This window comes from Clavelina lepadiformis, chromosome 6 (assembly GCF_947623445.1).
Source record: "Clavelina lepadiformis chromosome 6, kaClaLepa1.1, whole genome shotgun sequence".
NCBI lineage: Eukaryota > Metazoa > Chordata > Ascidiacea > Aplousobranchia > Clavelinidae > Clavelina > Clavelina lepadiformis.
The window spans coordinates 2518915-2532894 of record NC_135245.1 but is presented as its reverse complement, the minus strand read 5'-3'; the positions used below and the strand labels follow the sequence as shown (position 1 = coordinate 2532894).

At 33.9% G+C, this 13980-nt stretch overlaps 2 protein-coding genes across 3 annotated transcripts; both read left to right on the top strand.

Moving 5' to 3' along the window:
* Positions 1 to 3870: 3870 nt before the first annotated feature.
* Positions 3871 to 9432, top strand: LOC143463070 (kelch-like protein 12). Of its 2 annotated transcripts, XM_076961433.1 has the most exons (2): positions 3871 to 5613; positions 5693 to 9432. In XM_076961433.1, exon 2 carries the CDS (start codon positions 5695 to 5697, stop codon positions 7168 to 7170), a length of 1476 nt encoding a protein of 491 aa, XP_076817548.1. In that variant the 5' UTR covers positions 3871 to 5613; positions 5693 to 5694; the 3' UTR covers positions 7171 to 9432. The 2 variants fall into 2 exon arrangements, with proteins under 2 accessions (XP_076817548.1, XP_076817547.1); XM_076961432.1 differs by having other exon boundaries at positions 3873 to 9432.
* Positions 9433 to 9440: 8 nt separating this feature from the next.
* LOC143463066 (kelch-like protein 12) lies at positions 9441 to 13936 on the top strand. Its single transcript, XM_076961428.1, has one exon. It carries the CDS (start codon positions 9516 to 9518, stop codon positions 11193 to 11195), a length of 1680 nt encoding a protein of 559 aa, XP_076817543.1. The 5' UTR covers positions 9441 to 9515; the 3' UTR covers positions 11196 to 13936.
* Positions 13937 to 13980: the final 44 nt, after the last annotated feature.

The following is a 13980-nucleotide window of genomic DNA, read 5'->3' as shown; positions in this document are numbered from 1 at the left end:
TGGTTTTATAGACGAGCCTGAAACGTGAACACTATTTTTCAGTTGCAGTCGGCTGAAATCTTTGTCTGAGGTTGGTTGCTGCCTGAGAGCAACTTACCAGTTAACACCGGCGTTGCTTTAGCGCACAAGATTGCCTTTTAAACAGAGCAAATTATCTTACTGAAATTGTTTGGTTGCATCTAAATGGAAATACTGTTTGGGTAACTGTGGACATAATATTAATTTTTTTTATAACGCAATTTGTTTATTTTCTTGTCATACAGAGTAATAAAATTAAAATTCAAAAGGACTTTTACATATAATAAGATGTTCGTATGTTACGCAAACCCAATTTTTGTCACGAAAGACTTGGACGCTGAAGTAACTTAGGTGGATGCCGTCATAGTTTTCTTAGTAATAAGCACATTTTAAAATTGGGCAGGCTGCACAATATTCGACGCAACGAATTTTGCGGTCCTACACCATTTTCGCGATTAAGTTGATGTAATTGAATTTATATATACCGATAATTTTGAAAACGTCCGACACCTCTGCCTCAAAGTAAGCCATGTTGTAAAATAGCCCAATTTGCCTCAAATACTAGAATTCTAAAATGGAAACTCAAATGTGACGTCATTTTTTCATGCATGAACAGTTCTTCAGTAAGCCTGGAAGAGTGTAAGGTAAGCAGATTCTTCAGGCTGCAGTTGCAAACAGTACACTCTTAACTATATAGTACTCTGTCGGTATGTCCTGTGACAATGCGCATTTGAATCTGTGCATGTTAAAATAACTTGTGTAAGTGACATGAGTGACCTTGTCTGTTTTTCGTTTGTAACCCGCGTCATGACAATAACAACCTTTTTTTCACACTTGAAATATAATTGTAGCATGTAGAGTTTTTGGAAGTTATTTAGCCAAAAAAGTTAAACTATAAATGTTTCAAACGTTTTTGCTTGTTCATATCAAGCTGTTCTATCTTAAATATTTCAATTTTAAAACTAGGCGAATAGCAATTATCTAAACATTTTGAAATAAAAATTAAGGCTAAAATTTGACATGTCAACAAAGTTATCTAGAAACTGTTTACTCTGGCTTTGCAATACATAAAAAACTCTTTTAGTTTAGGATTATCGGTCAATAACTCTGGGTATTCACGGTTTATTCAGGATAAATTTTGCTTTATTTTTCTATTTTACACCGTAGTTTGTGCCTTTAATTATATGGACCAAAAAGTTGGCCTGAACGTACAAACATATGAGTCAAATGAATACGGTAACTGCATGATAACAATAACATTATAATAAAGTTCTTTTATGAACCTTCTTTTTAAAAAAGGGGTACCATTGAAGGGACTCTTGTACTTTTGCACTTGGATTTGAAGGCCTGAATGCAAATTAGTTATAACTGAGGTAATACAAAAGAAATTATGTTGTAATAATCCCTCAATACTTGATCATGATATGGGAGTGCAAGGTAAAAGAGACTCAAACTGATTGCATTCAAAGTTATCATAGGAGTTATAAACCACTTAAAGTTTATTTTTTAGGCGGAGCATGTAACTTAACTCCCAAGTAGTGGCACCTCTAGCTCTTTTGGGTGGCATGGCCACCCCAGTGCACACCCATTCAGACATTTCAATCATTGAAAATTATGCTGCCCAAACCTCAAAAACTTTACATTCCATACTTACTACCTACCCTTCATCAACGTTAGCGAAATGCATTGCAGCATCATTGGACTATTAGGTTTCCATGGAAAACTTTGCACAAATCATCTTCTTTAACATTTATTTTGCAGTTTGTTCGTTATGACTGTAAAGTACAGAGCAGAGTAGTGCTGCACTAAGCGGCCAGGTCAAGGTAGATACAGATAGTGTGATAGTGTTCCTGAGAAGAAGCTGAAAACAACCCAGGTGATGGCAAAATTGAAGACAAGAAACAAATCGCTCATGATGTTGTTATTGTTTGTGGAAGTAGTGACTATGAGTTTGTAGCCAACAATTGTATTCTTACAAAATATTCTGACTATTTAAAGCCATGTTTTCAACTGACATGAAGGAACAAAAAGAATTTGAGGTTAAACTGAACAAAGCTAGTTTTGAAAGGAGATTTTAATGGAATATACGTACAATGCCTCCATTCACTTTACTGCTGAGAATTATCAAGACATATTTATGGCAGCGGATTATCTCCAAATGTCTGCTGTTAAAAAAGAATGTCTATCTTCATTAGGTAATAACTTCTAGCAACTGCGTATCCATACTGAGTTTTGCTGAGAACAACAACATTGAAAAGGTTTTCAAAAAATTCGAAAAAGTTACAGCTTCTCAGTTTGAGCTCATTCTTCAAGAAACTGATTTCAAACAACTTGGTATTGATCAGGTGTTAACTTTATTAAAAACCAAAAACAAAGTTGCTTTATCTGAGAAAAATATCTATTATGCTGTCATGAAATGAGTAAAGCATAAAATGTCTGATAGACAAGAACATTTAATCAAACATTTTGCCGTCATTGAAGTTGAAAAGCTGCCTGCTACATTCGTGCTGGAAGTGGTTTTACGAAAACCACTGATCTCAGAAGTGTTATCAAGAAAAAGTCTTCAAGATTTAGTTGATAACTACATAAATATGGATGGGGGTAATTGCAACTTTATATTTCTTTTTGGTTATAAAGTTCAAAAGTATGATGTTACTAGTAAAAAAGAGGTTAAAATTACCCAGCTCCTATTGCAAACCACCAAAACCTCGCATTGCTGCAACTAAGGTAAAAAGCAATGTGTATTTGATGGCAGGATATAATCATAATCCTTCTAATACATTTGACAGACACACATATTGTTTTGAAAAGGTTGATTTTGAGAATCCCAAATCAAGATGGACTCTACTTCCTTCAATTGATGAAAGCAAAACATCACCAGCAGCTTTTGTTTTAAACAATCAAATTTATTTGACTGGAGGTAGACCTTTCTATGGTTTAAGAGGTGTATTTGAAATGTATGATACATCTAACCATGAGCATCCTAAATGGTCCAAAATATCTCCCTTGAAAGAACTGAGAGAAGCACATGGCATGGTCACTCTACATGATTGCCTTTATGCAGTTAATGGAATAGACTGGGTGAAGAAGTAAAAAGTCCCCTGAATGTGCTTGGGTTGCCATGTAATTGTAATTTAGCCATCTTGTAAAATTAAGTTAAAAGAGGACTTACAGCAAAGTTAGGTAGGCTAGCAACATAGGTAAATACATTTTCGGTATATATATTTAGGATTCATACATGTCCTCTTTGTTTATGCATCAATTAAACTTTTTCATCAGTACACAATTTTACTTTTTTGCTCATACTTTATTTCACAAAGAACTTTATCGAATAACATCCTGATACTTATTAACAAAATGACTGTGTTTTGTTCCAAATGCAATTTGGTGTATTTTGCGTGTGATATCTGCAAATATTTTGCTGTTCCTTTTATTTGTAAGAAATCTTCTTAATGTTCATTTTTACAAATTGATCATCATGTATGCTTTGTTATAGTAATGGCAAATTGCAAATTCTTAGTATAATTTCTATTTTTGTGATTGTTTCATGCTGATACGTAGAATATGTCAGCAATTACCTGATGTTGATCATAGTGTTTATTGTACCTCTGCCATATAGTGTTTTTGTTCTGCCTAAGTGTTGTTGTAAAAACTGCAATAAAATAAAAAAAAAGTTTAAACATTGGCCATTAAAGGGCATAAATATCATTTATAGATATGTTATTCTATACAGGTGGTCAATTTCTAAGTACAGTCGACTCCGCTTAATTCGGACACTTTGGTTCCGCTCACTTTTGGCCGAATTAAGCGGAGAAACGGCTTTGTCCGAATTAAGCGGAAAATCGATTATTCATTTCATGGTCATGCGTAAAGGCAAACAACGCATTTAAAATACTGTACTGTTGCGTAATAAATGAATTGCAGCTGCGCTATACTGCAGTAATTGGCACTGATCGCATAAAACGCACAAGAGTACGAGTAAATGAGTACGCATAAAACGCACATTCTGAGCCGCTTCCTCTCTGTCTTTAAACCTCGTCCACGAAGCATAGTCTCTTCACGTTGTTCACGCAGATTTGCATCATTTTTCTGCCAATCTTGCAAAGTACGTTTTGATATCCCCGCCAACGCAACTAACTGCCGAACTGTCAAGGAAGCGACGTCATTTTTTTCTTCGTTTACTTTAGTGAGCAATTTCACTTTTTCTTCTAAACTTTTCTGTACCATTCTGTTCTACAAGATGGTCGAAATGGTACCGAAGTAAAAGCGACTATGAAGCTGGCACGGCGTTATATGAATTCATTGTCGATTGTTACCGCATTAATCGTCATTGTTTCACCATAATCACTCATAATGCAACTGCATCTTGTGTTAAAACCAACCAAGTACTGTTTATTGTTTCATAACCTAACGATGTAACGATAGGAATTGCGAACCTGTGTCCGAATTAAGCGGAGAATTGTCCGAATTAACGGGAGTTTTTTACGTTCAATTTTTACTTTTGTTCCGTTCCCGAGCATTTTGTCCGAATAAAGCGGTTGTCCGGGTTATCCGGTGTCCGAATTAAGCGGATTCGACTGTATGTAGTATTTAAAATATATTCTGCCAATTTATATAAATTAGGAATTAATTGGATGCATAAAGACCTTAATGGATTTGGGGCATACAATATTTTGTAACAAGTTAGAGTTCAATAACCATCTGGTATTTGAAACATTAAATAAACATTTAAAGAATGTCAACAAACTATGGTGTAAAAACGAAGACTGACAATCAATGTTCCCTCTAAGTTGCGCACTGCTGACACGGTCTATGCGTACAAGAAAAAAATCCAACCCGAATTGAAAATAAAATAAACGCGTAATAAATAATAACCACAGTCCGCTTGTCTGATGTTGCTCACAGTGGTCCAAGGGACCGCTCAGGGAGTTAGTGTGTTTGCTCAGACTCGTGAAAATATTAGAGGGAACATTGCTGACAATGTATAAGTGATTTCTGCATAAAAGGATATGTGCATATTGTTTAATGAATTTGTTACAATGTTTTTATGAAAAATATGAAAAAAAGTTTTTACCGTGGATCGGATTGCCATAATTTTGCCTTGCCAATCTGTAACAATTTATGCAACACAGCTAACATACATGCAGCAAATTTACAATACCGACATGATCTAGACTTTCATTGTATTTTCTTTGCGTATGAGTCAACTATTTTATTGAACCAAGTATGAATAATGAATAGTAAAAAGCTACGTAGATGATTTCATATCAAATTAGATTGTTGGCTCAGCAGGATTTCTTATGATTAGACTGGGTTGTGAATTTACTGAGAAGGAAGTATAACAAACACAGTATTTGTTTTTTTGGAGTGGTCAGGTGAATAATTAGGCCATAATGAAATAATATTTTTGTAACACTGATCTGTCTTACTAAGCACTCAAGTTTATTGTCACTAGATTTATCCCTAGGAAACAAAATAAGCTTTAAATCAATAATGCATTCCATGAAGTTTACCAGCAATCATGCACTAGAAATATTGAGTAAATTAAACACTGAAAGAAAAACGACTACAGCTCTCTGCGATGTCACAATCAAGGTTGGTAGTGAAGGATTCCCTGCACATCGTTGTGTGCTGAGTGCTTTTTCTGATTTTTATGCAAGAATGTTTCTATCAGAAATGAAAGAAAAATATGAACCTGAAGTTTCTATCAAAGGATTAAGCAGTGAAATAATGGACTTGATAATGGATTTCATATACACTTGCAAAATAAATTTAACAAATGAAAATGTTTTTGAATTATTGGCAGCCTCTGAACAGCTACAAATTCCGTATATTAAAGATTACTGTGCATTATTACTCCATAAAATTGCAAATCGCTCAAACTGTATTCATATTTTTATGTGTGCCAGACTCTATCAACTAAAAACTGTTGTCCAAAAAGCAGAAAAAATTCTGTTTGAAAATTTTGAATCTATAGTAAAAGAGGAACAATTTAACCTTTTGGAATTAGAAGATGTGACTGCACTCGTAAAATCCAATGGTCAGCATGTAAAAGAAGAAGATTTGTATCTGGCTTTAGTGGCTTGGGTGAAACATGACAGAAACCAGCGTGAACAGTATTTTTGTCGATTATTTGGCAATTTGTCTTTGTGCAAGTTATCCAAAGCTTTTCTAAAGAAAGTTTTGGTCCATGAATGCTTGGTGGCTGATTGCTTGGATTGCTCTAAAGCTTTAATGAAAGCGGTTTTAGAACATGCACCAGAGCAACAAGATGCTGATTCTCAGTCAAGTTTTGTTGTAATGGGCGGTGAAGGTGATGAGGTCACAGATATTGTTACTTACAATTTGATGGAAAAGCAGTGTTTGATTGAACAACCATTTTTGCATCGAAAGTTACCTTTTGGACATACTGGAGCGTCAGCTGTTTGCATTGAAAAGACCGTATTTCTAATGGGAGGTGGTGAATCACTTACTGAAATAATCGACACAGTCAAGAGTTTCAATGCTGAAAACAAGTTGTCTCCATGGGTAAAACAGCCAAAAATGTTAAAAAAGCGTCAGTATTTTTCCTCTGCAGTTATCAATGAATTAATTTATGTTTCTGGTGGCCTTAAACCTAACGCTGGTTCAACAGCATCCTGTGAACAGTTTGACACAATGAGCAAAGTTTGGAGCGGAATGTACAACATGATTCAAGAACGTGCATTTCATGGAATGGTTGCTTTAAATCGGAAACTTTACGTTGCTGGTGGTTTTGGAGGAGGAAAACGATTGTCCTCTGCTGAGTGTTATGATCCCTGTTCAAAGAGATGGAAATTTGTTGCTTCAATGAAAGAAAAAAGAAATGAGCTAACCTTGGTTGTTTTAAATAACAGATTATTTGCAATAGGTGGTTATAATGGGCAGAATCGTCTCTCTTCAATGGAGATTTATAATCCCCTAACAGATTCCTGGGTTAATGGCGCCCCATTAAATATTTCACGTTCTGGAGCCTGTGCTTGTGTTATGAAAGGTAAAATATATGTGGTTGGTGGTAAAAATGAACAAGGGCCTGTGCTATCAGTTGAAGTATATGATCCTGCTTTAGGAAATTGGGAGATAAACTGTAAACTGGCAACTCCAAGAATGTACTCATCTATAGTTACTGTTTAATAATAACATGCATTTTTACATCTGATTGCAAAAATGATTTCTTATATGTACTGTATAATGGTGGGACTATAATTACAGTGATGCTTGTGACTTTTTCCAGTGGATAGTTTTAGCTGATTCCATATTTTCCTATGCTGTGCCACAAAATACAAAAACTTGATTTACGGACAACGTTTTTTGTTACCCTGATATTGCTTTCCAGGCACGAGCCGTGAACAAAATCATGATAACTGTCAGTTTTTCACATTGAGTTTCTAAATTAAAATTTACTTTAATATTATTTTTGTGCATGTGTAATTTGTTATATAATGGACTACATAATACATTTTATGTTGAGTGATTTATTATTTGTATGTTAGGTAATAAGTAGCATAACGTGTTATTGCATTTTTGTACATCCCAATATACAGTCGAATCCGCTTAATTCGGACACCGGATAACCCGGACAACGCTTTATTCGGCCAAAATGCTCGGGAACGGAACAAAAGTAAAAATTGAACGTAAAAAAACTCCTGTTAATTCGGACAAATCTCCGCTTAATTCGGACACAGGTTCGCAATTCCATCGTTTGGTTATGACACAATAAACAGTACTTCGTTCGTTTTAAGACAAGATGCAATTGCATTATGAGTGATTATGGTGAAACAATGACGATCGATGCAGTAACAATCGACAATGAACTCATATAAGGCCTTGCCAGCTTCATAGTCGCTTTTACTTCGGTACAATTGCGTCCATCTTGTAGGACAAAATTGTACAGAAAAGTTTAGCACAAAAAGTGAAATTGCTCACTAAAGTAAACGAAGACGTTTTATGCGATCAGTGCCAGTTAGTGCAGTATAGCGCAGCTGCAATTCATTTATTACGCAACACTACAGTATTTTAAATGCGTTTTTTGCCTTTACGCATGACCATGAAACGAACAATTGATTTTCCGCTTAATTCGGACAAAGCCGTTTCTCCGCTTAATTCGGCCAAAAGTGAGCGGAACCAAAGTGTCCGAATTAAGCGGAGTCGACTGTACTCATATAATTGTATTTATTCCCAATGTGCTGAAAAAAGTTAGCCTTTAAAAAGTTTTTAATCAACATTGTTTATGCACTTAATTGTTGCTTTTTACTTGCTTGTCACTTCCCTGTGTAATGGAATTGTGTTTTTTTTCTGTTTATAAATGTTCGTGTTGGTGAAATTAACAGAAAAGTTTAACTGCTGAGAGTTGATAGAGTTTATTCCTACTTTTAGAATTATCTTTTCATTTCTATAAAACGACAAAGTCATGAATATTACAAAATTTCTAGATTTTAAAGCATCAAATGATCATCTAGTTAAAGCATCAAATGATCAGGATGTTGTAAGAAGTTCGTGATTGATACAATCTCTGTGCTATGTATGTTTGTGTTTTGATTAAGAATTTTGGTGTTGAATTTTGATGTGATTTTGTTGTATTTTCTGTAGTTAATTTTCACAGATGAGTACTTAACTCCTAATCATATGTGGGAGAGAAAACCGCACTCTGTGATGTTGTTGTTAAGCATTTGCAACGGCCATCTTGAGCTGCCCATTAGGCTAGGAATAGTATGAGGTTGCTTCTGACAATGTCAAATGTGATTGTGCCTGAAAGTTTTTATTTCAAGTTATGTTACATTCTTGATGTATTGTATATGTAAAAAATTAGCAATTTGTTGCTTATTTTTGATATGTTGAAATGGTTTAGTACTGATTTGCCTATCCTATGCTGTAATGACATTTAATTTAGGTTTTGATATTATAAAAAATAGTCTTCTTCTTTAGAGGTGCACTAAAATTTTAGCAGGCTGCATTAATTCAGTTTAATCAATTAATTCAGTTTTTCTTGTGACATGAAATCTAAGTATATATGTCATTTATTTACCTTTCTGTTACAAGTTACAACTATGTTGATGTTAGTTCAACTGTCGTAACTTGTAAATTCTTAATTATATAAGCTACAGTTAGTTTATAGGCACTGTTTCATTCACTTTTACGTTACAAAAACTTGCAAACTAGTTTACAAGTTTCAGGAGAAATATTCAGTACCTTATCTAAAAATTCAGTTTCTGACAATCCTAAAAACATGATTACCCACCCCTTTCATATATCACCAATTTTAAACAAATCTGTTTATGCAATGTTTTTGTGTTATTCGGTAACCACTTTAAGTGCAAGTCTTTTATTTGTGCATTTAGATTTGTTTTAATGAATGCATATTTTTTAATTTCTGTTGTTAATTAAATTTCATTTAGAGCTTAATCTACAAAAAGTTAATAATTATTTGATATAATTTGCCATTATTGAATTAATTGATATAATTTGCCATTATTGTGAAAATGAGTTTTGAGTCAACCATTCAACAGCAATCCCTGGATTTTAGCAGTAATCATGCATTGGAAATACTGAATAAAATGAATGTTGAAAGAAAATCCACTCAAGCTTTCTGTGATGTCACAATCAAAACTGATGATGGAGACTTTTCTGCACACAAATGTGTGTTAAGTGCTTTCTCTGAATTTTATTCGAAAATGTTTTCATCAGAAATGAAAGAAAAACTTGAAAATGAAGTTTCCATTAAGGGAGTGAGTAGTGATATAATGGATTTAATAATGGAATTTATATACACTTGTAAGATAACATTGACAACTGACAATGCTTTTGATGTATTGGCAGCATCTGAACAGCTGCAAATTCCACATATAAAAGATTATTGTCAGAAATTTCTAATTTCTAATGTAAATGAAGATAATTGCTTGCAGATTTACAGTTTTGCAAGGATGTATCATTTAGAAGGGGTTACAGAGAAAGCAGAGCACTGCATCTTTAATAACTTGTCCACAGTTGTAGAGCAACTACAATTTAAATCACTTGACGGTAAAGATTTGTTGGCTCTTATGCAAGTGAAAGAAAGGGAAGTTTCTGAAGAGGCTTTGTTTTGCGCTGTGATTTCGTGGATTAATTATGACAAAACTAATCGTGCATCTTCTTATTGTGAGTTTTTCAAAAATTTCTTGTTCATCAAGTTCTGTAGAAAGTTTCTTAATGAAATTGTTAAACCCGAATCATTAGTTATGAATTGTAAGGAATGCTTGAAAACGTTGTCAAGTGGTCTCATGCAAACTGTTCCTCAACATAGAGACTGTGTAGATTTATCTTGTTTTATTGTTGTGGGAGGCAAAAAGGAAAATGTAAAATCCCTGTTGAAATACAATGTGGTTAAGAAACAATGGGTTGACATGCCAGAATCTTGCTGTCAACTTACCTCAGCCCATGTTGCTGGCACATCAGTTTGTGTAAATAAAACTTTGTATCTAATTGGAGGTGAAGTTGAGAGTAACGGCCAAACTGTTAATTCTGTTAAAAGATTGACCCTTCTGAAGGATGCTCCAAGTTGGCAGAATGAACAACCGATGCTGGAGAAAAGAAAATATTTTGCATCTGCTGTTTTGAATGATTTTATCTACGTTTCTGGTTGCTCTGTAAATAATGGCATGGCTTCATGTGAGCAATTTGACAGAAATAGTAACAAATGGTGTCGGATTGGAAACTTGAACCAAGGAAGGGGTTTTCATGGAATGGTTGCTTTAAATGAAAAACTTTATGTGGCTGGTGGTTCTGGAAGAGGAATGCAGTTGGCTTCTGCTGAATGTTTTGATCCTGCAACAAATGTGTGGGAATTTGTTGCTTCAATGCATGAGAAAAAAATATCACTTTGTCTAGTTGCCTTAAATGACAGAATATTTGCTATAGGTGGCTATTCTGGCTCAAATTTTCTTTCCTCTATGGAAGTTTATAATCCCAGCACTGGTTCATGGGGTTATGGTGCTCCATTGAATATTCAACGTAGTGAAGCTTGTGCTTGTGTCATAAAAGGAAAAATATACATTATTGGCGGTAGAAATTATAGCGGACTATTGCTCTCAGTTGAAGTATATGATCCAGCATTAGGAATGTGGGAAATATTTTGTAATTTAAAAAACAGTGGGAGAGTGTGTTCATCTGTTGTAGCTGTATAAGTTTTTCCTGTAAGTGATGTAAATCTCATACTAGCTGCTAATTTTGTGCCATGTTATTGTAAAAAGTGTTGTGAAAAACAATGCCATAATGACACGCATTTTTCTTGTCTATGTTTGTTATATGCCGACATAGATTATATGGTCTGCAACTGTGTTGGCCACTTTTTCTACTAAGACAAGTTTTATGAGTGTTGCCTATTTTTCAAAGAATATTTCATCTTGCAACAAGCAGCAATGTCATCACATTTTTTGAAAGATCATCGTTGGTGTGCAACTGCTGTACAAACTAGAGCTCGTCTGTACAAACATATGGCTACTAGAAACCAGACTTCTGCCTAGGTTGGGGTTTCTTTTATCATGGTGGTTTTTCTTTTCCCAATCTGTTTTCCGTTGTTATTCAAACACCTGTTGCTTAACACACCAACTGCTCATCTGCTTAAATTTTGCTTTGGTTTATGTTAGTGTTGCACGTAACTCAAAATTTAGTTGAGTAGTTTAAGTGCCACATGGCCATAAGTAAATATATAATTTTTCCTACTACATCTTTGGTTGTTTTTATTGTTGTTTATTGGCAAAGCAGGTTTATGTCGCAAGTAATTACATATTATTGAGTTTCAATGTTGCAAAATTTGCATTTCTTTTCTATGACAGGTGCTAGATATTTCCCCCCAAAAAAGTTGTCTGATCGCTACATTTTCCATACTCTGTTTATGGCAGTAGTTACTATATATAGGGCAGTTCTTAGGTCACTTTATGAACATTGTTTTTTGTTATTGCCCAGTTTTCAAAAACAGCAATGTGGGTCAAAAGCCAAGCGCAGATATTTCAATTGCTTTAGATAGTGATTACAGACCAATACAAAAGCTAGCTATCGATGTCTTCTGTGCATAAAATATACCCAAAAGTAGTTTGGATAATAACGTAACTTGTACTAAATGTTTGTAACAGCAGCCATGTTACGTAATTGCATAATTTTTGTAGTTATTGTCAATTACGAACAACACTTGTTTATGTAAAAAGTTTCAGCATTAATTGCTTTATTTTTGGGTTTAGTGATCATGTTTGCTTGTATCCATTAGGATATCACCATTAATATTGTCATACACATTTTAAACATTTTCGGTTTTGCCACTCTTTTTACTTCCACTTTTCGACACAAATTATCAAGGAGTGCATTTTCTTTTATCCCAAATTCAACTTCTTTTTTCAACTTCCCAAATGGCTCGACTTGACTCGAGTTCTAAAAAATGACTTGGTTACAGCACTGGCTGTATTTGGCTGATTTCTTATATGTACTGTATAATGGTGGGACTATAATTACAGTGATGCTTTTGGCTTTTTCCGGTGGGTAGTTTTAGCTGATTCCGTATTTTCCTATGCTGTACCACAAAATACAAAAACTTGATTTACGGACAATTTTTTTTACCACCATACAAGACACTTTGTAAGTATGTTAATATACCAAACATCAAAAGAGTTTTGCATAGAAATTGATTGGTTGCATTTTGTCATTCTTTGTTATTTTTCTGTCATCTTTCCCTACTCAATAGTTTTTCCTGAAAAAACTAAACGAGTGGCATTCCACTGACTGCTGTCAACATTTTTTGTTACCCTGACATTGCTTTCCGGGCACCAGCCATGAACAAAATTATGACAACTGTCAGTTTTTCACGTTGAGTTTCTTAAATTAAAATTTACTTTAATATTATTTTTGTGCAAGTGTAATTTGTTATATAATTGACTACATAATACATTTTATATTGAGTGATTTATTATTTGTATGTTGGGTAAATAAGTAGCATAACGTTTTATTACATTTTGTACATCCCAATATACTTATATAATTATACTTATTCCCAATGTGCTGAAAAAACTTAGCCTTTAAAAAGTTTCTAATCAGTATTGCTTACGCACTTAATTGTTGCTTTTTTACTTGCTTGTCACTTCCCTGTGTAAAAGAATTGCTTTTTTCTGTTTATAAATGTTCGTGTTGGTGAAATTAACAGAAAAGTTTAACCACTGAGAGGTGATAGAGTTTATTCCTACTTTTAGAATTATCTTTTCATTTCTATAAAATGACAAAGTCATGAATATTACAAAATTTCTAGATTGTGTTAAAGCATCAAATGATCAGGATGAGCGTTGTAAGAAGTTCGTGATTGATACAATCTCTGTGCTATGTTTGTTTGTGTTTTGATTAAGAATTTTGATGTGATTTTGGTGTATATTCTGTAGTTAGTTTTCACTGATGAGCACTTAACTCCTAATCATATGTGGGAGAGAAAACTGCACTCTGTTATAGAAAACATTCAGTTTTGCTTGTGACAGGAAATCTAAGTATATATGTCATTTATGTACCTTTCTGTTACAAGTTACAACTAAGTTGATGTTAGTTCAACTGTCGTAACTTGTAAATTCTTAATTATATCAGCTACAGTTGGTTTATAGGCACTGTTTCATTCACTTTCACGTTACAAAAACTTGTAATACTAGATTACAAGTTTCGAGCGAAATATTTAGTATCTTATCTAAAAATTCAGTTTCTGACAATCCTAAAAACATGATTACCCACCCCTTTTGTATATCACTGATTTTAAACAAATCTGTTTGATTGTTTGTTATGCAATGTTTTTGTGCTATGTGGTCACCACTTTATGTGCAAGTCTTTTATTTATGCATTTAGATTTGTTTTAATGAATGCATATTTTGTAATTCCTGTTGTTAATTAAATTCCATTTAGAGCTTAATCTACAAAACTAAAGGTGATAATTAATTGATATAATTT